This window comes from Micropterus dolomieu, linkage group LG16 (genome assembly GCF_021292245.1).
Source record: "Micropterus dolomieu isolate WLL.071019.BEF.003 ecotype Adirondacks linkage group LG16, ASM2129224v1, whole genome shotgun sequence".
Classification (NCBI taxonomy): domain Eukaryota; kingdom Metazoa; phylum Chordata; class Actinopteri; order Centrarchiformes; family Centrarchidae; genus Micropterus; species Micropterus dolomieu.
This window is the reverse complement of record NC_060165.1, coordinates 2,367,470-2,395,125: the sequence shown is the minus strand read 5'-3', so window position 1 is coordinate 2,395,125 and position 27,656 is coordinate 2,367,470. Positions and strand designations below refer to the sequence as shown.

The 27,656-nt window shown below is 39.7% G+C and overlaps 2 protein-coding genes across 4 annotated transcripts in view; both read right to left on the bottom strand.

Moving 5' to 3' along the window:
* il17ra1a (interleukin 17 receptor A1a) overlaps positions 1-4,562 on the bottom strand; it is a 12,771-nt gene extending 8,209 nt beyond the window's left edge. Inside the window, exons 1-5 of one of the 2 annotated variants that reach the window (XM_046072384.1) lie at positions 4,325-4,562; positions 3,650-3,674; positions 3,155-3,304; positions 1,752-1,873; positions 762-885 (exon numbers count right to left, since the gene is read on the bottom strand). In XM_046072384.1, the coding sequence (XP_045928340.1) occupies positions 762-885; positions 1,752-1,873; positions 3,155-3,304; positions 3,650-3,674; positions 4,325-4,450 (547 nt within the window). In that variant the 5' untranslated portion in view covers positions 4,451-4,562. The remainder of the gene's footprint in view (positions 1-761; positions 886-1,751; positions 1,874-3,154; positions 3,305-3,649; positions 3,675-4,324) is intronic. The other variant, XM_046072385.1, reaches the window with a different exon arrangement.
* A 3,852-nt stretch (positions 4,563-8,414) lies between these two features.
* Positions 8,415-27,656, bottom strand: part of arhgef39 (Rho guanine nucleotide exchange factor (GEF) 39) — a 90,169-nt gene continuing 70,927 nt past the window's right edge. Inside the window, exons 8-12 of one of the 2 annotated variants that reach the window (XM_046072500.1) lie at positions 21,510-21,739; positions 15,391-15,479; positions 12,665-12,776; positions 11,281-11,378; positions 8,415-9,900 (exon numbers count right to left, since the gene is read on the bottom strand). In XM_046072500.1, the coding sequence (XP_045928456.1) occupies positions 9,861-9,900; positions 11,281-11,378; positions 12,665-12,776; positions 15,391-15,479; positions 21,510-21,739 (569 nt within the window). In that variant the 3' untranslated portion in view covers positions 8,415-9,860. The remainder of the gene's footprint in view (positions 9,901-11,280; positions 11,379-12,664; positions 12,777-15,390; positions 15,480-21,509; positions 21,740-27,656) is intronic. The other variant, XM_046072502.1, reaches the window with a different exon arrangement.

The window sequence follows — 27,656 nt, the reverse complement described above, 5'->3', positions numbered from 1 at the left end:
AGATGACTTCAACAACCATAAAGAGTGTTGTTACAACAGCCAGGAGCACTAACAAACCAAGTTGTATCCACCACCTTGATGACGACCCCACAGAGGGCAAATAGCTGGGACTCCCTGCCAGTCAGTCAGAACTGAAGAAGCCTCTTGGATGAGAAGCAAAGTGTCCACCAGTATCTTCAACCAAGTCCAGCTGCCCTTGATTTAACCTTCCCTGAATAACTATGACCTGGATGACTGAAAACCTTCACAGACTTCTTTGGATTCTCTGAGATGATCTAGTTCAGATTTGACAAGTCTAAGTAGTCTGTTTTTTAATCTGGACCTGGTCTAAAGTGGTCTAGATGTGAAAAAAGAAATTGCCCTTTTTTGCATTTTCACGTGTGCAATTAAAGGTTTTACAAATCTAAACGTAGGTTGATATCAGACACTGCTGATGCTTTACCCAAAATGTGTAACACGCTTTCACATTGCTCAACAATGTAAGTTAAGTTTCTCTTAACCGCGGACAGCGAAGCTGTGAATTAGAAGCTAACTTTAGTGTTGTTGTTTCAGTACATATCCTTTAATCCTGTAGAATCTAATTAACCATTTTATATAAGCTCCACACACACAGAAAACAGACTGATTACATGAGTTAAAAATGAACAAATAAGAAGGCTGAAATATATTTAATAAAAGAAAACTAAAGTCATTCATAGTTTCAACCAAACAGTGACAGGACAATGTACAGACCAATCAACCTACTGCTGGTTTTGACTCACCAGGAACGCTGATGTTATCGCCAACGTTGTAGTTGCTGTGGCCCAACTCTGGTTTAGGGATGTTGAATACAGAGACCCAGTATGACTGACCAGGGTCCAACAGCACAACAGCCGAGAAAGACCACTGAAAACACAAAACAATACCGTTATATTATTGCCTGTCAGGGAATTAAAATGTGATGACTGGGCTTCACCTAAAGCTATGCAACGGTTGTCCCAATCAGGGCGTTCTCTCTTGATTCTGGTCTGTAGCATTTAATATTAAGTATCTGCTTCAGATCTGATATTTATAACTCCTGTTATAATACAGCTGCGTATTTCACCTATATTAAAATCAACGAGATCAATCCAGTTTAGGCATTTCCTTTTAAATACTTTAACCTCATCATTTGAAGCTTTGGCCACGTTTAACATGAACATCCAACACTGTAGAAAAGTCATAAAATGTGGAAAAGCATAATAGGTCTCCTTTAAGAAGCAACAGCCTGCTTTTCTGCTTTCCTTCACTGCTTTTCCTCTGGAATATCAGAGTAACCGTTTCATTCTTTAACACCCCATCCAAAGGGCTCAAGCTAGCTAATACTGATCAAAATGTGACCAGGTCAAGAAATGATCTTATTAACTGTGTGCATAAGTATGGTGTCCAACAGAGCTCAATGCAGTGCAGCTCAGTAAAACACAAGCCACTGAAGAACATATCCCGATTGCTTTGACCAGCATCTTCAGGGGAAAGAAATGTTGCAAATAACTAAAACACAAGCAAATTCAGAAACACATTCATCTATTTAACAACACATACATGGCATAAAGAAGCTGCAAACACAGACAAAGAAATGCTACAAGTCATTCAGAACAAAAGAGACCACTAAAAACTGGAATTATGGTCAAACTGGATGGTAAAGTTTCCATAATAATACCAGCAGGACATATTTAAAAGACACATATGTTCTGACTGAGTAAACATCTCAGTAATTGTTGTAAGACACCCACCTTTTCTTGTGATGGACTTCTCATTGGGAGTTTGTCTTTGAAAGAATATCGAACACACAGGTTCTGGTTGGTGGACTTCACAAGGACATGAAGCTCAGTGGCTTTCAGGTAACCAATGCTGCCTGAGGAGAAACAGAAGGTCACTTCCTGTCTCAATGCTCCTTCCCGTCTTCGCTACATCACATTGATCATGAGCTTAACTAAAGTCCTCACCAGAAATTTACACAACTAAAGTAAAAAGCTAATTTAATAAAAGCAGTTTACTCCGAGCTCCTCCCGCAAGTAAACAGCGTAGTTGTAGGAGCAGAATCCAGACTTACTACGGGGGTTTATTTGTCCAAAAGCTGGAGCGCTGCTCCCTGCTCCTCTAGCCCAAGTTTAGCAGCTCTCACCTGGCCAGCAGATTTTCAATTGCCTGCTCTGCCTGGCCCTCTGCACACAACGCTCTGAAGCCTCGGTTACGTACGGACAATCTCAACGTTGATAGGCTATCGTGACTCAGCGTCATGCGACTTCTTCGCTTGAGTTTTCAACTCACGCGATTTCCTTCACGTTGCCTTCGCTTCGCGTCGCCAGCACCGCCCCCTTCGTGTCACTCGGCACCCGACAGGAAATCGCAGCTCTACGCTTCTTTGCATTGACTCTGTATGTAAACTCCCCGCCCCGAACGCTCGCTTTGACAACAGTGCAAATAGGCAGTAAGAAGTGAGGCATCAGCAGGAAGAGTGGGAAAACTGGTGGATCCTGACCTACATGTGCAACAAGCACTTTTCTCAAACTGTAGAGTTTGAATCTAAAGTTATTCAAGGCCTAGTTTTAATCTTTATTATGTGATGTGTGTGTCAGTGGTTCGCAAACTTTTTCTGTCATGACCCCCTTTTAAAGACAAAAAAGGTTCATGCCCCCCCACTACATGTAATTGGATTGAATTCTTATCAATCATTTCTCTACATAAATCATGTTCATTCAACTTAGTTCCACTCCATATTTTACCTCAGCAGTTTGCCTGCCCCCCAGTTTGAGAACCACTGGGTTACATAATGATCTTAATTGGTAATTCCATAAAATAGTTGCAAATATCAAAGTATTCACTTCAGGCCATTCAGTGGGATCATAACTCCAAATAAAGCAAGGTAAGGAAAAGGGACACTGAGACAGAATGACAATACTGAGTGTATCAACAAAGCTTTTCCTCTCTGGTAGACATAAGGAGCTAAAATGATCCCGTGATGTGCTGAAGTCTAATGTTTTTAACTAGCTACTGGCATTTTGTTAATATTTCAGCTCTTGGTTGCATATTGCGGTGCTGACGGTTTTCCCCTCCACTGGGTGTGTTATTTAGAGTATGACGAGTTGTGCGCCGTCTCTTTCCTTGAGCATTTCAAGACAACAGAATGACTCACCATCATCCTTTAACTTCCAGTTAGCGACTACCACAGGATGAAGGTGTCCTTTCTCATCCTGCCTGGTGTCAAAAGACACCTTCAGGTCCTCTGGACTGCTGGGAGTGTAGTCATTAACATCCAACCACTTACTGTCCCAACAGTTACCTGCTTACACACACACACAAAAAATTGCTTGCATTATGAGCATTAATATATTTACACCAAATCTTTTTTGTGTGCTAATTCACTTTTTAATTCAAATGCAAGAAAGTATTACACAGCTCCACATCAGTGAGTCAGTTTGGCGCAGAACACTGAAATTTTGTAGGATAAAAATGTTTTTAAGATGGAGAGTATGCACCTACTTTTGGTGACTAAACGTGTCTAAGAGTATTATTGTAACACCTCAAAACCCAAATCTGTAATCTGTGAGGGCACTCTGCTTTCTTCAACATGCGCTTAATAGACTAGACACATGAATACAGTTTAAACAAGAGTATAAAATCCCCTCACTTGTGCTGACTGTACACCTCAGACCCTGTGGCAGGAGAAACAGGAGAAAAGCAAAGATTAGAGATGCTGTATTATCAACATTACAAATATAAAGACTACTGAAGAGCTTTACAGAACACATCTGACGAAAATATCATTACACATGAAACAAAATCAACACCAACAAGTTTGTAGGGCCCTAAAAAGGCACAGCCCTGTTTTGTCCCAATCACCTCCACTGTGTGTCATGTTATGATGACATTTTGGTTTGTTGTTGCGTTGTACAAAATGATCTTCAACAAGAAACTTTTATACTATGACAGAAAAAGTCATGCGTCTAAATGCCAAGACAAAGCCTATATCAGAAATGAACAATGATTAATTAATAAACGAGTGAATTATTAATCGTGGTAAGTGAAGCAGACAGGCTGTTCCAGGTCATAACTACATGGTAACCATTCCAGTATCTGGACTAACGTTAGTTTTAAGTTCGCCTATATTTGAAATAAAATTATGCTTTTTTCCTAAATGATGTGACCTTTGTTTCTTATTTGAATTTTCATATTTTGCGACATACTCACAACATTACCATATCAAAAAATGCTGTTAATTATTCTAATTGGACTTAGTGTTTCTGTCTGGCCGAGCATTGTTCAGTCCCAGCCTGTCCGGGGCTGCTAGCTTAACTAAACTCACCTGTTGAGAGCAGTTGGCAGGAGCCCATGTTGAAAGCCCCTCCGTGGCCGACAGAGACACGCACGTTAAAACCGAAACCAGTCGCAGAAGGATCATTTTAAAGAAAAAAACCGTCACATCCATCATTTCCAGTCGAGAAGTCTCTGCTTTTCATACTGCTGTGGTCTAAACTAAAGCCAAAGCGCGACGACAGCGCCTGACCGACCTGCTGTTGACTAATGAAAAACTTCCTGCTCGCTATGCAAATTACCGCATCCGTTTACTGTAAATTAGTGCATGCTGCCTTCAAGTCGCTCGGGAATGTAGGGCACTATTCTGTTAACTTTGTCTCTCTCTGGTTATGATCTTTACTGCATAAGGGTCACGAAATCACAGACAGGCATACAAAACATGTCATTTTGTTACAAAATATTTTATTCCTTGAAACCCCCCCCCCCCCCCCCCCCCCCCCCCCATCAACTAAAATATCCTTCCACAAACACTTCACTTTACTAAATGCGCATAGACTGTTAACAATAAACATATTGAAAAAAGTAAATCAATTTTACAGGTTATTTGCATGTTCTGGCAGTGAATTCCAGCTGAAGGCTGCAGTGATAGATAATTTCTAGCAGGATGTTTTTGACCTGACATTCCTCCTATAAACATAGAATGCAACATGACTAGCTAGTCATGTCTCTTCCTTGTTGTGTGGGGTCAGTGGAAAATGTTGCTGCACTTTCACACAATTTCAAAGTGACACATTCCTGCTTGATCTTTTGTTCTTCATCATGATAATAGAAACAAAATCCTGCAAACTGAACTACAAACACAATTTTCAAATGTAGGCTCATATTTATATGAATATGTCACAGCCCGGCACTAATAAACGGAAGACATACACGTAAACTAAATGACAAAGTAATTTATTTAAAACAAAATAAGGAAAACCAACCCAAACTCATGATTAGGAGGAATCTGTAGTGTAGGGAGTGGATGAGTGAAAATGTGCTGTTAAAACAAATAAAAGGAAACCAAGCACCAACGCCTAAATGTGTGTCTCATGCCCCTGATTACCCAGCAGCCCTGGAGACAGAGAGCAAATCAGCAGCAGTGTGAACCCAGCAGAAGGGCCGTCACAATAAGTATTCAAAGTAAACTATATACACTTGCACAGAATGTAGATGGAGAACAGTCCAGTGGGCCAGCAGAAGCCTAGAAAGCAGGCTGAGGGTGGCTCGGAGTCCAGGGACAGCTGGGACTGGAGCAGAGATAAAGCCAAGGTGGTGCTGAGAAAATGGAAAAAAAGAAAATCCACATCACATCATTCACATAATCATGTTACAAACACTCCAGTGACGTCATGGTTTACTATAATAATGATCTTTTTGAATTGATCAGGCCAACTGCCGTAGTCTACTTCTGATTCCATCACTATGGAATACCAGTTATTGTGAAACCCATGAAGTGTCTTGACTTGAACTAAATGATTTCATGTGAGCTGTAACCTAAATTTGTCTAACATTATACAGCTAACACAGCGCTAACAAACAGTAGCCTAGGTAAACAGGCACTGCACAGCAGACTTACCTGGATGTGACAAGGATATACCTGATCCTGAGTGTTGGGTTAAAGATTCTCCACTTTATCTTTCACCTGCTGTTGAAACCACGCTACAGTCCTTCTCGTCTCCTGCAGATGAGGATGATACTAGGTAGTTTTCCTTGTATTTTCTGCTTGATATGTTTGACCTATACATTCCTTTTAATTGTAAAGTGTATTGGGACCATGCTGAATGGTGAGTCTGCACAAGTAAAAGTAAAAATTGGATTTATTGATCGATTGATTGGTAATCCTGTCAGCTCATGTGAGGGAATGTAGCAGTTGCCACCTGCCTCTCATACTTGTGGATGTTTTCTACAGATTTCCACTGTACACACTGGACAAAATTCCACAAATACACAAAAGGGATGTCACAAATGTAACGTGACCCACAAATGGACAGGAAGTGGTCCACAAATTTGCAAAACCCACTTCACATGTACAATTTGTTGCATAATTTTGTGGATAAAATTTTCCACAACACAAATTTGAAAATACATGTTTGTGGACAGTAGGATGTTTATGGATTTTTTTCCTACAGATTTCCCCGTCACACATTTGAAAAACTTCCACATATAAAGTGCTTTAGCCACAGAAGTACCTCAGGGCGTTGACTTCTTGATAGAGGGTAACTCTTCCTCTATATGACAGTTTTTCCACTGCCGCAAGAAAACTTTGACCCAAACCTATGTATGGGACAAGGAACATTCATTTGACAAATGGTGTAGGCCTACTGCTTGTAAGGTTGAGGATTTTGCTTAACTACGTGAACTTACTGTGCAGGACTATGACCAAGGGAGGTGCTCAGTAGTTCCCAAGTTGTTTTGCTGCCAATGAAACTGGTGGTTTATAGAAAGTTAAATGGAATGATTAAGGAGGATAACCTAAGCCAAATCCTTCAGGCAAACCTAAATCAAACAGAAGGTAGATTCTTGGATGCATCTGGTGTTCCAACAGGACAATGACCCCAAACACACATCAAGTGGTAAAGGAATAAATCAGTCCTAAATTAAGGTTTTAGAACTTTCCCAAAGTCCCGACTTACCCCATTTAGAGTATTCAATTCAATTCATTTATGTAGCGCTGATTCACAACAAAGTAACCGGTGCACTGTGCTGAAGAAACCAGTCTGTCAGGAAGTCAACAATTTCAGCCGGCCAAGGGACATTTAACCAAATATTTGCATTGCTGTGTATTTTGACCCAGCATATTTGGTCATATTTTAGAAGACCCATAATAAATTTATGAAAGAACCAACCTTCATGAATGTTTTCTTGTGACAAAGAAGCATGTGCCTCTAATCATTCCATCTCAGAAAAATACGAGTTGTAGTATGCCAAGAATGACATACACCCTCTTTACAACTGAATGTAAACTTTTGTATCACAGACAGGAGGGCTATTATATAGGGGCTTCCATGTACCGTTATGTGCCCCAGTACAGTTTATAGATAAAAAAGATGGTGAACACAGTTTAATAAGGACGGATAGGAGAGCCAGCTCTACTGAGCTGAGCAAAGTACATTTGGTTTATCATATCACACATGCCACAGGCAGCAATACACTGAGAAATAGAAAGTACAACACAGAGCTGTGAATCTAACTGAATGAGTACAGGTGCTCTAGTAATACATGTAATAATTCCTGAATAGTATGTCAGTAAAGGAACAAATCCGATGTGTTTATCAGTCACAGCAGCTTAGAGATTCACTTTAGTCATGTTGGGAGCAATCTATAAAGACATTATGGGATTTCTGTTTATCATTATTTCAGATCATATTTCTAACTGTTTTTGTCAGCCAGAGAGAATAAATGCATGCTCCAGCAAATCAGTGATTCTATATCCTGAACAGGCTGTATTCACCATACGGGAAGACAAATGTTTTCCAGGAGTCTCCTGTCTCTGCAGAGGTCACAGGCTAGACACGATGCAGCAACGAGTGCATCTATATAACAGACTATTAATACAGAGAGGAACGACGACATGCTGAGGAGCTGAGGAGGGAAGACTGATGAATGAGGAACACGGCCTACTACTGGAGGAGCCATGTCACATGCGTTAGATGTAAAATGACTTGTTAAAAATCTTTTAGACTGTACTTTTGTCTTTCTTTAATATAATGATCCTTAGTTTTATCATTTCATGTTTTTTTGTAATCAAATTGTGTCACTGTGCTTCTGCCACAGCTCAGCGTGAAAACAGTGTTAGGGAAAAACAAAAAGATGGATATTTGGAAATAAAAACACTAGAAGAAAATAACTTGACTCAGACTGCTCAAGCCTCAAAGTATAAACTTGGAGTTTAACAGATCAACTTCGCGGAATAAAAAAGGAGAATGGCAAAAAATATAGTCAAAAACATTAAAGAATTGTGTATGTCCTTGTAGATACAAAATCAATTCTGGGCACTTTTTCAAAAAGGAAAAATGTTATGTGGTGTATAATATATGTGCATTTGACACCACAGTTGCTACACCACTGTTCTGTGTCTCCATCTAGTGGATGTCAAGTGCTGAAAAAACACACACACACACATGTTTTATTGGGACATTTCCATTATTTCCATCTCCAATCATGATTTCTAACCAGTGTAACAGCTTGGGATTTAGCAAACAGATGTAATAGGAAAAATAGGAATAGGAAAACAAATCTGTAAAATACACATTAAAATAAAATATATAAAGTATAATGCAGATGAAGCAAATATTTGTTGGTTTGTAAATAAAATATATAGTAAAGGATAAAGGACATGATAACCAGACAGTCAGCATGTAGAACATTATATCTGTTAACCAGGGTTTCTTTCCTGGATGCAGATACTGCACAGAAATCTACACAGAGACTTGTGTCATTTGTAGAATCCAGTGCAGCTGATGCACTCATTCAATTAATATTATAAGAATAGTTATTCCCCAGTGTTTCTCACAAGTAAGATAACTACTGTATATCTGGTAATCCAAGGAAGGTTAAAATCATTTCCTTTGATTATTTTGAGAAAAGAGCAGCAGCACTGATGCGTTCAGGTCATGTGGGACAAACGACAGCAACAGAAAATAGTTGGATAAACCCAGATGGTGATTGGCTGTGTTGTATTGGCTCAGAGGTAAGGGCGCACTGGTGTAAAACAACTGCCACGACAATGCAATATTCATGAAATGAATATAATGATGAAAAAGTGTCATGGGGGGAAAAAAAATCCTTTTGGATATAAAGTACATTTCTATGATGAAGTGAACTCTAAGAAAACTAAAATGAAAGTGAAGGAAACAAAGCGTTCGGTTTGCTTCAGTATGTGAAAAGTGAATGTAGGTGAAGACGAGTCACTGAGCTGATTGGACAGAACCAACTGGAAAATGGAAAAGCTTTAACTGTATAAAGTGTCACACATTTACTTTTTAAAAATGGGACCTAGTCCAAGCCCTGTGGGGCCACCTGTACTAAGCAGCAGCCGTGAATATTATGCCGTGTCTTTATTTAACTGCCTATCCAAAAAGTTCTTTTTAATTTCTTCCTTTCTCTTCTTTTCTAAAGTCTGCCTGTAACTGCAGTGTAAAAAGCGGACTGGCTGAAAAAGAGCCCCTGAACTGACTCGTGCAGAGTGTAGATGAACCTCCGCAGCAGCGCCCTGCTCACAGTTAAACATTAATCACATATTTGGTTTTTAAAGCAGCAGATCAAGATAGGTTATATTGCACAGGATGAGCAGAAGCTGAAGCTGCTGTTAGTCATAATCCTAACCTCTCCTGACCTCACATGTTGACATGTTAGAAAGCATAGTAAAAAATAAGTCGTAAAAATAAGTCACTGCACAGGCATACAGCTGCGTGTGTGTGTGTCACGTTTGGCAGAACTGGAACACAAAAGTCAATCTGAAGAGAAACTCTCAGACGGACCTGCACGCTCCACTATCATCAGACTGAATTCCATTCACAGTCTGAAGAAGAAGAAGTCATCCATCAGAGGATCACACAGCTGGATGTGGACGCCTCGGCACTGCTGGGCACACAAATAAAAGGTTTCAAATCATACTGAATCAGCAACAAAGCACATTTCTGTAAGCCCGTCAACCTCCTCTGAAATATGACTACCTTGATACCTGCCGCTGTCAGAAAGTCTTTAAAGATCCCCTCCAGACATCTTTTAACGGTCTGCTTTGAATAATAATGTGTGTCTCGTATGGTTTTCCTACTCAGTATGAAAACAAGTTTCACTGCTGGACACAAGATGCAAGCATGTAAGGAAGTGAAATGCATGCTCGCTCGGGTTGAGATCAGGTGACTGACCTGGCCACTGCAGAATATTCTTTGCCTTAAAAAACTCCTGGGTTTTATAGTATGTTTTGGGTCAGTGTCCATCTATACTGGTCATCCAATCAACTTTACTGAATCTGAGGAGACAGTATATCCCTATACACCTCAGAATTCACCCGGCTGCTTCTGGTGCATCATCAATAAACACCACCCCTAACCCTACTGCCTCCCCTGGGTGTTTGGGCTGATCTTAAGATTCATCTGTCCAAAGAATGCTGTTCCAGAACTAGGCTGACTGTTTTAGATGGTTTTGGGCAAAGTCTAATCTGGCCTTTCTATTCTCGAGGTGATCAGTGGTTTGCACCTTGTGAACACCTGGTGAACCATCTGTGTTTGCTCTTGTTAAAGCTGGGGTAGGCAATTATTTCAGCTTATTTTGTTATATTAGTAGAAAGTCTCTTTACGTCCCGACAGCAATCAATAAATCAAATGCTTTGACACAAAAAAAAAAAAAAAAATAAAAAAAAAAATCTGATCTCTGTGGCAGCAATGTAATAAGCACAGCCAATGACTGGCTGGCTTAACTGCCTGTCTACCTGCCTATTGCACACACGTGCACTATGTGCACTCTCTGATACTTTCTATATCTAGCTAGTTCCTCCAACGTTGCCTTCTCCAGCTTTAAGTGTTCTCTTCATGTAAGGCAGGATAATGATATGCCTGCATCCTGGAGAATGTTCTTCACTTGGCTGGAGATTGTGAAGGGGCTTTTCTTTCACCGTGGAAAAGATCCTGAGATCATGCACCACTTTTTCTTTTAGAATGTACTCAACTGTTGTTTTGGCCACTCCTAACAGTTCCTGCCATCTCTCCTGCAGATTCATTTTATTTTTGCAGTCTAGAGTAGCGATCAGACAGAGTTTTTAAGCCCTGGAATATGTTCTAGTAAACAGATAAAATAACAAAACCTGTCCAAATATATATGGATCTGTAGCCATTCTGCTCGGTGGAGTTCAACAATCCAAACTGAAGTAACAATAAGCATAACACATTTTTGAGTGGAAGGGGAACTGCCAGTAGACCAGACCAGGAACCCAAGACCAAAAAAACACTAAAATGATCCCACCTCTGCTCTGGAGCGTCAGACTTCTTCATCTTCTTTGGGGGACTGCCCTCCCACTCAACTGGAGGCTTCTGAGCATGCTCGCTTGTCTCAATGCTCATCTGAAGAGAGGGGCAGAGAAACTTTTTATTCCAATGGAAGCTCTGAAAATGGGCCCACTTCAAACTAGAATGTGACACGAGAGTTGATTGTCACACCCGTCCCATCTATTATAAAAATCAAAAGATAAAAAGTGGGCCTATGATTCCCATCCCGCCGGCTCCCGTTTACTTTTTTCCCCCGTCCCGTCCTGTCCCAGTCACGTGATTAAAACCCATCCCACTGGAATCCTGAAAAATGTCAGCCTCTACTCTACAAGTAAGAACAGCTCAGACAAAACAAAAAAAACACAGAATGTCTGTTGTATAATAACTAAACTCATAACTTAAATTAAATTAACATAAATTTTGTGTTGATTTTGTACTCCATCACTCAGAATAAGAAGCTGACTGAGAAAGTTAGTGGATGGGAGTCTTTCGAGCACCTCTGTGTTATCATTTTTTTTATCTGCAATCACTGATTGTTTGGCCACTTGGGGCCAGCAAAACTGACAACAACCTTTTTACAACCTTATAAAGTATATCTTCTTCTTCTTATCACCGTATTAAGCTTTTATGCTGAACCTGTTAGCACATCCAGAAGACACAGTGCAACATCATCATTTATTTGGAGTCATGTTTGTGTCCACCTGATGAAGTCCAATGTTCACTCTTCTCTAAGCTCCGGGATGTTCTCCAGAGAAATTGTGATTAGCAGCTAAATACTGGGAATCCAATAAAATGAGCTAAAAGAGTGTGAAAAGCTCAGTAGAGCTGAGGTGGTGATAATCTCTGTGGGTTCAGCATTACGACACCTTTTACATTTCACACAGTCATTTCATCCCATTGCTAAAATAAAGATACTGATTAATGCTGCTTCTTCTGTTAGAGGAACAACCACCAAGTTCAGTCCCGATTTCATCAGGGTTGCATATAATGGATAAATACTGTGCCTACATTTTGTATTTTAGAATTAAAAAATTTAATCTGTAAGGTATTCAATTTGATCAAATCATAAAGTCTTGTCAAAAAAAAAAATTTAAATTTTAAATTCAATACTTCATTTCTAACTTTCTGAGATGTTACATTGATTATTAACATTATCATAAACTTGGGGAAAAGCAAATGAGAGTCGATTCCACTGATTTCAGACGCATCACTCCCTCAAACAAAGAACACGGGGTGAAACATTTACATCAGTCCTCACTGTATTTGCTTTTTCTACTTGAATGTCGCAACTCAAAAATTTAAGTCCATAAATGTTAAGCAGTTTGACGGCTTCACTGTGTGTGTGTGTGTGTGTAACTCACCATGTTTCTCTTCTTGCTGGGGTTGCTGCTGCTGTGTGTGTTGGCGGTTGAATGGAGTGGTCTGCGGCACAACTCATCTCTTTGACGGACTTCTGTCTTAGGCTGCAGCTTCCTGTAAAGAGAACACACACTAGGTTAGCAAGTAGGTTGATCCGTAGAATTTAATGATCTCATACACAACAGCGCTGCAATACACTTTATGACGCTTAAATTGCTTCAATTGAGAGTGTGTTGTCATTTTTAATGCTGCAGATAATGTTGGTGTCATATTGGAATGCATGCTCTTGAAAGGAAGTTCTGAAACAGAGACTGAAACCGCAACAGAAACGTCCGCAGTCTCGTGTTGTGGTTCTGAGGGACAGAACTGGTGGTAGCTCTGTGTGTAACGTAGTGCATTTCTAGTACGTTATTTCATTATTTCAATTCTCCACCTTATTTAAGTATTTAGTCATGATGTGAATCTGCTCCCTTTCTCTTTTCCCCATACTCACTCACACCTACACCTCTGGTCTCGCACTGCAAACGCTTTGGCATGCCCCGCCTCTTCCCGTCTCTGTTCACTTTCTCCATCAGCAGTATGTGTTATTACGGTGCCGTTTTGTAAAGTCGCTGCGTTTATTGAACACAGCATGTGCACTGCTTGTGGTTCAAAACAAATGTGGTACTGACTGACATTTGCACTGGTGTGTTCACGGTTGTTCTGTAATGTAAAATTTTCACCTTGTCTATGTCTTGTTAATACCAGATAACTAAAATGGGTTGCCAAATATACTTTGGCAGGTGTTAATATACCTGGGCAGCCCGCCCAACTAAAGTATATGTGGGAAACACAGGTAGGGGGAGCTGTCAATTTTACACCTGTGAGTTTGAAAAAAAATAAGAAGTTAATATAATCAATTAATAATGCACATTGTAATGTTATTAACAGCTTGCTCATTTATGAATATATTGACATCAAACCTCTCATCTGTCCGGGACATCCTCTCACAACTTTCACAGCTGTTAGCTGTTTTTTGTAATGTTGAAGTACATCAAAAACAGTGAAAGCATTGAAACAACAGCTACCGAGCTGATACGACTTAACCAAAGAAAACAATACATTTTTGATAATCACTGAGAGCAACAACTGACAGATTCAGAGATGACAGTCCAGGCAGTGTGTGAATCAATAATTCTGCTATGTGCAGACAGACACACAGCCCTCAGCCCTCCCCAGTGGTGTGAGCACCGCTGACCCCTGATCCTCTAAGCCTGTCCTCTCCTTGGTCCTTCACCACAGCTAATTACAATCCCTGGAGTTTAGAGCCGTCAGCCTGCAGCCTCAGCCCCCATCTGCTGGGTGGTCTGAGCTCTTTGACAGCCTCCTCTCTCTCCTCTCTGACAAAGTGATAAACTAATTAGCCTGGCCAGGCATGCCGAGGTCGGGGCCCTCGGCATAGCTGGCCCCTCCACATAGCAGGGCTGACCCGGACCCTACTCTGGGGAGCCGGGGCCAGGCGGGCTGAGAGTGGAGTTACTGAGGTCTAGCTGATTAATGCTGAGAGGCTGTCTGAGAGACAGACAGGCCTGAGGTACACTACCAGTCAAGTGTTCAAAGTTTTACTGAGAGTCATTCTCCACCTACTGACACTGATGCTGACGGACAATCAAACCCCTGCCCACACACCTAATACTGATCCCTTTCTATTAAATTCATTATTTTATTAAATACAGGTGGAAACTTTTCAACAGGTAATAAGAAACAGGAAGACAAACAATGAGAATACATGAAGTCCGGAGATTTTCTATATTTTTCTTCTTGTTAATAAATCTCATATCAAGACGCAAACCAACAATGAACCGATCCTTGCATTGGCTGTGGATCCGTGCATCCACAGCCTGGTGTATCTTACTCCTATGTGCCATAGAAATGTTGTCCAAAAACTACGAAAACACACTAGCCACCGTTGCACCGGGTAACACACGCTGTAGTTTATTTTGACTCAGTCCCACATACACTGTCCTGCTGCGGCAAAATCTCACTAGAGCACCAAATGGGATCGACCTGCCGCTGAAAACAGTCCCCAACAAATGCCCCGTTTCTTCCTGTTTGAGTAATGTTTGCTAAAAACATAACAAAGTGGCATAACATGTGTGGTATATTGGGTTTGAATACTTTACACTCTAAAACTGCATTAAATACAGAACAGAATATTTACATTATAACACATCATTTAAAGAATACACTTGCACAGACACAAATACAGAATACAAAGCACTGCAATGTGCCATCATACAGTGTCATACAGCGTGGAAACAAGTTGTGTTCTCTAAATTTAAAGAAACTTAAGGCAGAATTGAAGGAGAAGATAACAAGTTTATTTTTTAGAATAGTATCAACTGTTCTAAATTGGGGCTGTCAGAGTTAAGGGCCTGTCATGTGTTTAAAGCAGTCAGCAACTTTTCTATTAAAGTACACTCCAATGAAAAAAATGAGTATTAACATTGTAAATTCAGTTTTAAAAACACATGGCACCAATTGATTTCGTAGATCTCATAAAAGACTCAGAGACACCCTGTGTGTGTGTATGTGTGTATGTGTGTGTGTGTTCTTGTACGTCTGAGAAAATGTTGGCCAGTCCTGGTTAGAACTGGGTTTAGGTTCAGTCCAGGATAAGGGTTAGGTATACACTTTTCATGGTTAAGGTTAAGGTGCGTGCATGCGTGTGTGTCTTCGTCTAACATACCTGATAGCTGAGCTCAGACTTTGGTACCAGTCATTGAGATCCTCCTGGTTGCTGGACATCAGCAGGAGTTTGGCTTTGGGGAAGGTTAACTGGGGGAAGAGGATGTAGAGGAGTCGTTAGGATGTTTGTTGGCAGTATGAGTGTGTATGAGGTGTTTTGGTGGGTGTGAGGTACTGGTTTGTCCCTGTCACACTGACAATAGAGACTTATGTGTCGGTGCAGACAGTGGTGCTGTTGATCCAGGTTTGCTAGTTCCCTGTTGAACTCATTCGGAGAAACCTGCTGCTGTGATTACCTGTTAAAAAGGCTTTGTGTTTCTTGGCACTGAATGAGTCTTTAAGTTAGATTTGCTTGTTCATATTTCCACTTCTCCCTGTTCCCTGTACTAACATGTTGTTTGGTTCAACTCAAATCTGATGGTCTCCTTACACCAGATCCTGTGATGTGACGGAATGGGTACTGGATAAAAGGACAGTCGTATTAAAACTGAAGATTTGTTTGACAAATTTGTTTCTATGCTCATTTTTGTCCATGTAACGTGCACCATCTACACCTCTTGAAACAATAACTGTTCTATATATATATATAAGACCAATGAAATCCTCAAAGCCGTAGTCTCACTTTATCAGCCAGATATGGCAAGTTTCAGATTTTAAGGTTAATCAATAGGTTGGATCTGAAGATTGCACATTTGTAGCAGCCTTTAGCAGTGATTATCAGTGAAAAACAGTCTCCAGTGTTTCCTAAAGTTTCAGCGTTCATTTGTGGTGATCTGAGCCTGTGGTGACACGCTCTGACTTCCAAATAGAGCCAGCTGCAAAACAGCATCACTTTTACAAGGTATCTTCAGATTAGGGAAAACAGTTTTCTAGATCTGCACACGGACTTTCCATTCTGGCACACTTTTAAACTTATCAGCCCTTTAAACTTCATTTAGAAACATAGAATTAACAGGAACAAGTACTAAATATTTAAAATGGGTGGGGAAGGTAAAGTCTGTTCTTCAGCAACATTTAGTCATTTCAGTAAAACGTAAAAAGTCTTTTCATCTGAAAGTGTTGCAAGGAAATTGGACTTTTTCCCACATTAAAACCGTTTCCATGACAAATCATAGTTTTCCAGGACATTTTGTCAGTTTTCAGACATGATTTAGAAGATGCATTACAGCTCTGCAGATCTTCCACGAGGCACGAGAACCATAAAAACTGTAGATCTATCCACCTTTAGTTGTATTTCAATGGCCTGGTCATCTTTTAGTCACCGGAGCCTCTCTACAGCAGACTGCAGTAACATTATAAAAACAGTAGAGGGCAGGCTAAATCAAGCAAAAACCTCAGCTAGTCAAACTGGAAAACCTACTGCTGCATTTCACAATCATTCATCGCCCTCAGCACTGACGGATATCTGAAGGTAAAGAAAACACACAGAGCAAATAAAGCCGAGTAAAGTAACATCATTTCTTAAAGCAGGTCATATTTACAGGAACAAATTCTGTTCCGTCTGAAACTGGACAGAAAAGTGTTCTCAGATCTCTTGTGGACTCCTCTCAGGTCTACAAAGTGACAGGGTCGTCTTCCTTTGAGTCAACAGTAATTATCAACTTTCTCATCCACATCCAGCGCTAAAACCAGCCTCGGATTGAACTTGTCAAACAAACCAAAGGGAGATGTCCAAGCCCAAACAAAAGGGGCTTTAAGTGCAGCATAATTACACTGGGAAAGCTACAGAGGATCAAAATTAGGCCTTTACCGTATTAAATGACCTTTTACATTTACCCACGGCTGCAGCCTCTACACAGGAAACCAGCTTGTTGAGAGGTGCTGTATCGATCATTGCCATGTGTATTTGGACAGAGCAGAACATAATGATGTTTTTACACAGGGCGAGGGAGTGGCTCTCATTATACATTTAATAGATTAAGATTTCAAATGTACCATCATCAAAAGCATTATCTAATTACAGAGTTCAGTGAGTGGGGCCGAAATGAGTGCCGCGTGATATTAGGCAGTCGCCACTTGGGGGACGGCGGTTGATTTATGCACAAATAGATTCCTCTTCTATTGCAATGCGGTAATTAGGGATTTGTCAGGAAATCTGACCCTCTTAGGTAGAAATTACTTTGTATAATAAGAACGGCAGAGCACGGAACCTCATTGCCGCACATAATTTAGCTTGATTATTTATACATCAAAGAGAATCTGTCAGGGATGTGGGAAAATATTCAAGTAGCGAGGGGATATTAGCAGGAGGAAGACGGCAGACAGCGAGAGAGGAGAGAGCGAGGAAGGTCGAGGCAGACGGAGGGAAGACAGAAGATGAAGAGAAAAACGTGCGGTGAGCCAAAAATAAAAGCCAGCTCTCTACAAACATGTGTGACCAGGAAAAAAAGAAGAAAAAAAAAAAAAAAAAAAAAAGAAACACCGACAATTTTAATAAAAGCAATTTTTTTTTTTGACTTTGCATATAGATTGCCATGGCATTTTCAGCTGTCAAATTTAATTTGGCTTTAATTTTTCATGGCCATGGATGAGGAGGGCCCTGGAGTGCTGACAGCCCTTTTCCTTTAGCTCAGGTTGGGGCCCGGGATCAATAATGTGTCCTTATGAGAAATTACGTGTAATGCTATTGAGTATGCATTTGGGCCTCGGTGGGATAAGAGGCTAATGAAATGCCATTTCTGCCATTAGATAACGTGCAGTGGGCCGGCGGAGAGCGGCGACAGGCTTGAGGAAGATGTATTTACTGGAGGGCCGGAAGAGATGGATCTGCAGCCTAATCTGATCCAGCAACTGAGATATTCTGTTACAGCAGGCAGCCATCACTACGCTCCCCAGCTCGCAACACAGGCTACACGCACACTCCAAATAATACAGCTCTGACTAATCTACCCATCAGCAGCCTTTTCATTAGTCCTTTGAAGGATGCTTTTAATTCACACTGCCTTCAACAAATCATGACAATACGTCCCTGGGCCTGCCAAGAGGATCTTACAGCAACACACAAGCCGGGTACTCTGTAGTCTTTTATGTACTACCAGGATTACCTACACATTCTCACAGAAGACATTCATTTTATATTTCACCCACATCCTACTGATACAGTTCCCTTTGTTTCTCCAGACTCTACTGAATGGCTGTGGATCATAAAGGCTGATCAGGCAGGTAAACCAAGAACATTTGCAGCAACAAGCTATGGAAGCTCTTACTGTTCAGTTTTGGGGCAACACTTTTATTGTGTTGACCAAAATGTGTTTGTAGCACTGAGTGCTGTTGAGTATAAAAAAGTGGTATTAAATGCCTGGTCAAATGTTAAAACTATTTTTTATTTAGCTGGCTTTAATTGATTAGTCATTAATCATCAATAGTAATGACACCGAAATAATAAAGTGATTTGTCAGCCTAAAATGTACTGCATGTATATTATAGTAAACAGAATCTCTAGGTTATGGCATGAACAGCTCAACATGCCAGGAAGCATTTTATAGATAATTGATTAGGAATAGTCAAAATAATAAACAGATTAAACGATAATAAATAATTGTTAGTTGCAACCCTAATTTTGCTCAGGCTAATTTCTTGTACAGCTGTTTGTGTTTAAACAGCATTTCAAATGTGAAATTCTTGTTTTGTTAAATTAATTTAAAGGGCTTTATGAAAAAACATGTTTATATTTTTCTCCATTGTCAAAATGACTGAGATGTCGATCCACACGAGACTGATATCATCACATGTTCTCTATGTTAAGGGAAATATAGCAGGTGACTTGTGATGGAATTGAACTTTTTGAAATTTAAGGGATTATCCATTCTATCATAATTTTGAATTCATTCAGTGTATATGTGCCCATCTCACCCATACCCCACAGCATTTTAAAGTTCCAGCTGAAACAAGAAGCTAATCAATTATTTTGTAGATAGACAGAAAATGTATTGGCAGCAATTTTGATAATTTATTAATTATTACAGCTGTCAAGCAAATATGGCAAACATTCTCTGGTTTCATCTTCTATAATGTGAGGATTTGCTTTATATCATGGTGAAGTGAATATCTTTAGGTTTTGAGCTGTTGGTCAGACACAACAAGACATTTAAAAATATTACCTTAGGTTGTTAGAACTTGTGAAGAACATTTTTCATTTTTTTTGACATTCGATAGACTAAATGATTTTTGATTAATAGCAAAAATGGACAAGAGGTTAATTGATAATGGAAATGATCACATAGTCCAATTGAAGTGACTCTGACTCTGCTAAACAGCTAAAACATATCAAAGGTGAAAAATAGTTACTGTGCTTCTTAAATCTGCCACATTTCTCAGTTTGATATCATTGGTTTCTTTTTCCCTAATAAATAAAAAAATCACTTACTGAATTATTATCGGTTAAATTTCTGTCTAGTTTTATTAAGCCACTAATTGTCTCAGCCCTACTGTGTACTGCGAGTCCCTGTGTGACTCAAGTGTTGATGTCAAATTGCATCAAATGCTGCCAACATTTTGGACAGACAGCAGTGTGAGCAGACAGTAGAGTAATCAAACCTCTACACACCGCTGTGCATCACAGGGAAGCACATTAACAGCACAACATAAAGAGCTCTGAGCGAGAGCTTATCTGCTGAAATGAATATTGATGCCATGCAGCATTGGCACTAAACTCTCGCTGCATAAACGCTTTGGTTACTCACTCAATGACGCGCGACTTGTTCCTTTGAATGTTTCATGACAGCAACTACATCATTTAGACACAATTTGTCAGCCAGCAGCTGATGGATCAGACTGAAAAACGAGACACATTAAAAGTTCAACTTTTGGGCTACATCACCAATGTGAGGAGGGAGAAGAGGTGAGGGAACGCAGGTCTTCTCCGGCAAGCAAGACTAAGTGACATTTTCATTCAAAATGGAAAACATTCAGGAAATCTCTGTTTGGCAGATTAGTGAGCATCAAGGCCACATGTAAGACGAATCAAAGCAACACACATCAAAAGTGAAAATTAAATAATGCCTCTGCTAAGGACTCAGTCATGTGTATACTCAAATCAATGAACAGATGTCTCCCCCACCTGCTGCCCAACAAACACTGAGCATTTCTATTTTAACAGAAAATCTCAAATCCTGTATCAATTAGTGTAGATGGCCCTACATAGCAGGATGATATGTACAAGAAAACTGAAAGCTCTGTGATATTTGCTGACTTAACTTTATGAATCTGTAAGATAATTTGACTGTGGCAAATCAAAATATGCGTTCTCTAAAATGAGTAGTACCTATAAAAAACAAGGTATATATAGGATCAAACAGCATTAACATATCCGCATGCTGCTGCTGCTGATTTGTGATGCATGTTGTGTTTATTACTATTTCTATTGTGTTATGTTGATTATATTTATTGGAGAGAAAATAACTAATTTCAAGTCTATTTTAATACAGTACTTTTATATTTTATTCCTTCAGATCCCACCGTAGAGTGACCACACTGTAACAGATGCTCGATAAAATACACAGTCCGCTTGTGTATTCCAAAGTCGAGCTGATGCTAAGATGAAGCCGTATCAGCCTGAATAAGACAAACCGAGTGGGTATCTTCATCCTGGAAGACGTGTGTAGGTTGTCTGTGTTTTGTACCTGCAACATCCAGGATGTCAGCTACGAGGCTTCAGCTGTGCAATAAATCTTTGCACAGACTGAGACTTCCATCTCTTACACTGCAGTTGCACTATGAGGGAATAACTTTGCGGCTAGTATAGACAGGAGGCCCAATAACTCTTTCAACATATACATGGGTATGAAAGTATTGTAAAAAAGATCTGGAGAATACATAGAACAAAACCGAATGCAAGAAAAGTTTCCTGCTGTATTCCTTATGTATAGTTCTTTCTTCTAATATGAATTTTCAGCTACTGTTCATAAATAAGTCAGTACTCCATTAATTAATTTATTTCCTTGCTGGTTTTCTACTGTTATTTTTCAGTCTGTTTTCTACTCCCACTGTGCTGAACACTATCAAACAAAATATTTCACAGAATCCCAGAAACTCCCTGATCCCTTTAATGTTCTGGAAAGAAACTTGTCACATGAACAACACTTAGGTAGGTAGTTATGAGGCTAGCTGGCTGGCACTCACGCTGAGCAGGCCTCCCTGGCTCCTGGTGTGGCCAAACACCTTCTCCACCGTGCAGTCCTGCAGGGGGTAGGCGTGCTGGCCAGTAAACTTGTCTCCGCTGGTGGTTCGCAGTGGGCTGCAGCGCTTGGCCTGCAGCAGCATGTCAGAGAACAGGAAGAACATCTTTGGCTTAGCGTCTGCACCTTTAGGAGGAACCATCTTCAGCCAGCCCTCACGGATGTACCACCTCCCTGTGAGACGAGGGAGGAACAGACAGAAATGCACAATCAATATCTTTAGCTGCTTGTCTGGGCGGCAGGGAAGCTGATGGCTTTCCCAGCATGCATTTAGATACCTGGGACACATCTCACATCTAACACAGAGAGGCTGCTGTTTGAGTCTATTGGCCATTTAAAGTTTCCAAACCACGTGACTAGGGATGAGGATCAATTCATCATCATCATTTTATCAAATCTGAATCAAATTCCGAATCCGTTTACCAACTTATCGAACGTCTTATCGAAAGATGCTTATCGAATCTTTTTAGGTAGTTTTTCTGGTGGGGAATGAAGACATCGTAGTTAAAATATTTATTGTTTTATTCCACTCAGTATCATAACTAAACCAGTGAAATTCTACTGTGCTGAAAGGATGCTTTTCACCACATATTTTGTCACTGCTATGGGAGATTCATTAACCGTGAGTAGACTAATTTTTCCTTTTGCAGTAAGTGTTAAGCTTCTCACTGGGGGGTTTGCTACAGCTGCAGAGGCTAAACACAGTGGAAATAATATGAATTCTCTTTCATCATTTAACAAATATCACCTAAATAAATTGCAGAATTCACTTTTTTTTCACTTAATGTTACCCAAAGGACAAATGGTCATTGCACTGCTACAGGACACAGAATACAGTGTAACACTGGCGATAGGCTGAGGCCAAGCAGTCATCATGCAACTATCAGTGGTTGGTCAGGTTTCTTTCTTTAATTCTCCACACAACCACTTCTGCTACTTTTCATGCGAACAACCAAGTGCCTTACCCCTCTCTATGACAGCAGGCTTTTCACCCCGCCTTCAAGTGTGCCAATCCAGGGGTGCGTTTCCAAAAAGCATTGTTGCTAACTACAGTACCAACTTCCATGGTTGGAAAGATGGAGTTGTGACGCAACCATTTCCAAAAACCCTAGTTCAAACTATGGATGTAACTACGTTGGTTACTGACATGTGTTACCCAAAACCACAGCTCCGATAAACATTCGCAGCCACTGTCGTAAAGTCAACAGTTTGAACTAGTGCTCCTGACCTGTGGTTAGAAGCTTAATTCAGAGTGTCTACGTCATAGATAGCAGAAGAGGTCTAAGGAGTCAATCAGGAGCTGGTTGTAATGTCAGTAAGGTCAAATGACAAAACAGAGAATGAAAAAGACTTTTAATATTCCCTTTATGTGTATGTGTGTAAATTTCTAGGCTATGAAGAAGATGGGTGTTCTCTACTCTTCATTACAAATATATATAAAAAAACTTATTAAAAGTACTGTAATGAATTAATCCCTGAGAGCTTTTGTTACCATTATGTCAAAGAGAAAAAAAGAGAACTCACGGGATTTGAACCTTTGTCTAGTTATTGAATAACTCTGACAAGCTCACCCATCTATGCCACTGAGCTCTTCTCAAGCCTTGATGGACACTGGTGGGCCAGGTTTTATTCATAATAGTGTTGAAAAGAAGCTATTTAGAGATTAAACCTATTTTACTAAATGTTTTGTAATCTCTAATAGTTCTTCATTTTTTCTTTTAAAAAGTTGCTATTGCTATAAAAAAGTTATATTAAATAAAAGGATTAGGCGATATATATTTTTATATTGTTATTTTACTGTTACTTGTTATTGCTGGTATAGTCAACTGTCATATTCAGGCTTAATATGAGACAGTTTGTTGTTCAGTGTTTTGCAGGTTTCTCGCTGTGAAAGTCAGTCCGAACACATCTGGAAACATTGTAGTTCGAACTATGTTGTTTCAAACTAACATGGTTCAAACCACTGTGGACGGGTGAAATAGGATGAATTGTCTTCACATTAAGAAATATGCAACAAGGTACAGCAGCATAACTTCATTGATTATTTAAATATCCCGGTACTCCGACAGGATTGGTCAGAATGCACTGACAGCAGCCTCTCTGACCATGAAAGGAAATCGTTAAACACATAGAATTCTATTTACGCATGATCCATGATAATAAAGATACAGACAAATAGAAATGCGTGGCAAAAATAGCATGTTGTTAATATTACACAAATCATGTTTTCAGGGGAGCTACTATCTTATTAAGAGCAGCCGAGCTCCCCCGTAGTTTGCACCCTGCCTACAGTCTCAAGCATCGAATTCTAGCAACAGGAAATAACGGTGCTCTTTTACTCACGGACTTGTTTTTCTGGTGCCGAAATGTTTCGCAGAAATTTTATTAGTAGTAGTTATATTACTGTGTTACAGCAAAAAGCAACACATTAGTGCAATTGCATTACTTTTTTTAAGGTGTTACTCCAACACTGTACTACTGTTGTACACACTATATTTAGGGTTTAACCACTATCTCTTAGGCCGCCTTTAAACTAGATCATTAAAGTATTATGAAATGCACTACACAAAACTAGTTCCCATTCAAGGTGTAATTGTTTCCAATTATTTAATAGCTGGCAACTATTAGATTTAACTGTTGCAAATCTGACAACAACCAGATGACAAAAAATTCTTCTCTTCATAAGATTTTATGTACCTCTTAGAGATAAACAAGAAAGCACAAAAAAACGGGAGAGGGAAGAAGTCGAGTTAAAGGAAAGTCTACTCTTAAATGTGGAGATTGTGTCTGTTAATGCCATAACAGCTAAAATGAAACTTTTGGCTGTTTACTGGTCAATGTGCTGTCTGCATGCCAGATAGGCAACTCTTCACTAGAGAAAAGTTCTAGGTAAATTGTGTCATGCATGCGCATCAGATTGGCACTGTAATCAATTTATCAACATGTCCGGTCTTATGCTGCTCAGCTCATTTTCATGTTTTTGCTACAGGTTGTCAGCATTAATTAGGCGGACACTCTAAACTTTTCCTATCTTCTCAGTTGACACAAGTTGATTAGAGATCTTTTAGTTCTAGTTACTCTTAATGTTGAAAGCTGAACATGATAAAAAATTGCTGAGGGATTCAATAAGCAGATTCAGTACTGAATTCTGATTTGATAAAATGTAACACACAAGGTACCGGACATCACTACATCAGCGTAAAAGTGGTAATAATCATTCATTCAATAATTCTCAGCATCAAATTGCAGAACTGCAGAAAACAAAAATAATGAGACTAACTAAGCCACGCTGAATAGAAAAGATAAATAAGGGCTATTTGAAGAGAGAAAATAAGACAAGAGAGAATTAGACTCAGTGGGAGGTAGGCATGTTGGGGTGTGGCTGCTGACGAAAACTCTAATCTCTTTCACCATGATTGGCAGCAGCATGATGATAGCTAATAAGCAGGAGGTTGACATTTGGATAGATAAGATGAAAATTCAGCCTGGGTCCAGGGTGTTTTTGTAATTGCCCCAGCCAGTAGCCTGTGATTGCAGCTAGTCTGAGTGGCCGGAGCTGTGCCTCTGGGGCTCAGGGAGGACATTTTCAGCTACAGACAAGCCCACTGAGATTAAGTGGCAGGGCCAGGCGGGGGTCAAATTGCTTTTAAAATGCCATGGGTCTCAAACGGAAAAACAGTCAAGAGAAACCCCATGACTCTCTCTCAGGTGTTGCGTGGAGATTGGAGCACTGCTTGTGATCGTTCTATTAAATGTAATATAAATAAAACGTGTTTGAGCATTATACAACTCATTAAAAGACACAGAACAAGTAGTAATTTTCAGTCTTGTCATCTCAATGCTCAGTTCAGGAAATTTTGAATAAAAGAGAACTGTAGTGGGAGATGTCCTCATGAAACAGAGCCCTCACACCCTGAGTTCTTTCACAATTAACTGACAGACTTTTATCCTCATATACACATATGTAACTTTACAGGACCATTCTCACATTCTCTACAAGTTTTCTGGCCTCATAAATGCAGCAAAAGGACAGAATGTAATGCTTTAAGATCATTTTATGAGGTATGAGCGCCAGGACATGCGTGGTGACCTGGAGGGCAAAACAACGGACCAACACCACAACTCCCCCGTAGAGACGCTGCAAAAGCAGTCAGATTTTATTTGGATCACCTTTCAACTTAAGAAAAAGAAAGATATGCACACAAACTGTAAGTGTTGTGCACTACTGATCCATATAACATATCTGCTGCCGCATTTCTACCGTTAAAAACCGCCAGATCTCTGCCACCGCTCAACTGCAGTAATGTTTACTTTTACCTTCTGGGGAATCCCTCACCTAACACAGCCTTGTCTCCTCCTCCATTAGTAGGCTTAAATCCGAAAGCACAACAACCATCCAGCATTTTGGCAACGCAATAAGTAACAAACTCAAAGTAACATCACTTGCATATTGGTTGGCAGGCAGCAGAAAATAACGTCTTTTTTGCCCTCCAAGGGAGCGTTTTCCTTGGAATGTGACGTCACGTGAAAACTAAGATGGTTGTGCTGCTCTGTGACTGCTGAATGAATGTATACATACAAACGTATTCTTATGAATTGGCGCTATATAATTAAAATGAATTGAAATTAAATATCAGGGCTGTGTTGCTGCCTTTGTTTTCGGAATCTTCCCCATCTAGCCTTAAATTATTTTATTTCCCATAAAGGGGGACTCCTGAACTACCAAGTCTCTTGGGGGACTTGCAAGAGACACATTTAAAGCCAAAACAATAGGTCAATTAGTTGATTGACAGAAAATGATGAGGCAACGTTTTTTTTTTTATGATAAATAATTCTTAATTAATAATTCTTTAAGAAAAAAAAAATCATTTGCCATTGGCAGTTTTCTTTTCTTTAGGGGATCATTTTTATTTCAAACCAATATTAATTGCTTTCTATATAAAATTTCAGATTATAGGGCTGACCCGAATAGTTAAAGATTCGATGGGCGGGGCCTGACTGTCAATCTCACAGTCCAAGCGATATGGGGGTGCTCAACCTCTGATTTTACATAGAACTACCAGTTTTCTCCCAATAAGGTAACATAGGCCTACAGCCTATTACAATATACACTTCAACTTTTAAGACTGTAAATAAAACTTGAAACATGAAACTTTCAATAAATGTTTTTAAGGTGCGTAAATAGAGCCACAATTGTAACCCTAACCCTGGGGCATCAGTGCGCATGTGTAGGCGCAGCGCGCACGTGTGTGTGAGTGAAGTGGTAATCAACTATAAGCTTCAGTTTACAGTGTAAGTTGAATGAATAGAGACTGCCACTCTGCAGCTTCTTAAGATTACCAGTCGACTATAGGCAGGACCTGATGATTCTGATTCGACTATGTAAACCCTTAGTCAGGGACAGCCCTAAATGTGTATTAAGATTGCTTGTTTAATCTAATCCACAGTCCAAAACCAAATATATTCAGTTTGCACTCATTTATGACAAAGAAATGCTTCACATTTTAGAAGCTGAAACCAGCAAATGTTTGAGATTTTTATTTGACAAATGATTAATTTTCTATCAATTGACAATTAATTATTCAACTAATCATCGCAGCTCTAGATTCTTGGTCTTGATATCTAAAGCAAACCATTTAAATATGTCAATACTTGGGCTCTGGGAAATTGTGATGGCCATTTTTCACCATTTTCTTACACAATTGACGAATACCAAACAATTCATTGAGAAAATATTTGGCAAATTAATTGATGATAAAAATAACTGAAGGTAACTGTGGTGGAAGTATCTGACATTCATACCCTATTGTTGCTCATGCTCTAAAATCACTGTATGTTACATTTCCCATAGAGTTGCGTAGTGGGAGATGTTTCAGGCACCCCTGGATAGGTTCAATGAAAAAACAACCAATCACCAAAATAAAAAAATTCTGTTACGTGTGTTGCTAAAAGCAGGTGGTTATCAATTTTTATAAATTCATATGATGTGATTTTCTGGAATTTTCTTTGGGATTCTGTCTTTCACTGTTAGAATGTACATATGATTAAAATTATAGATCGTTGCATTCTTTGTAAGTGGGCAAACCTGCAA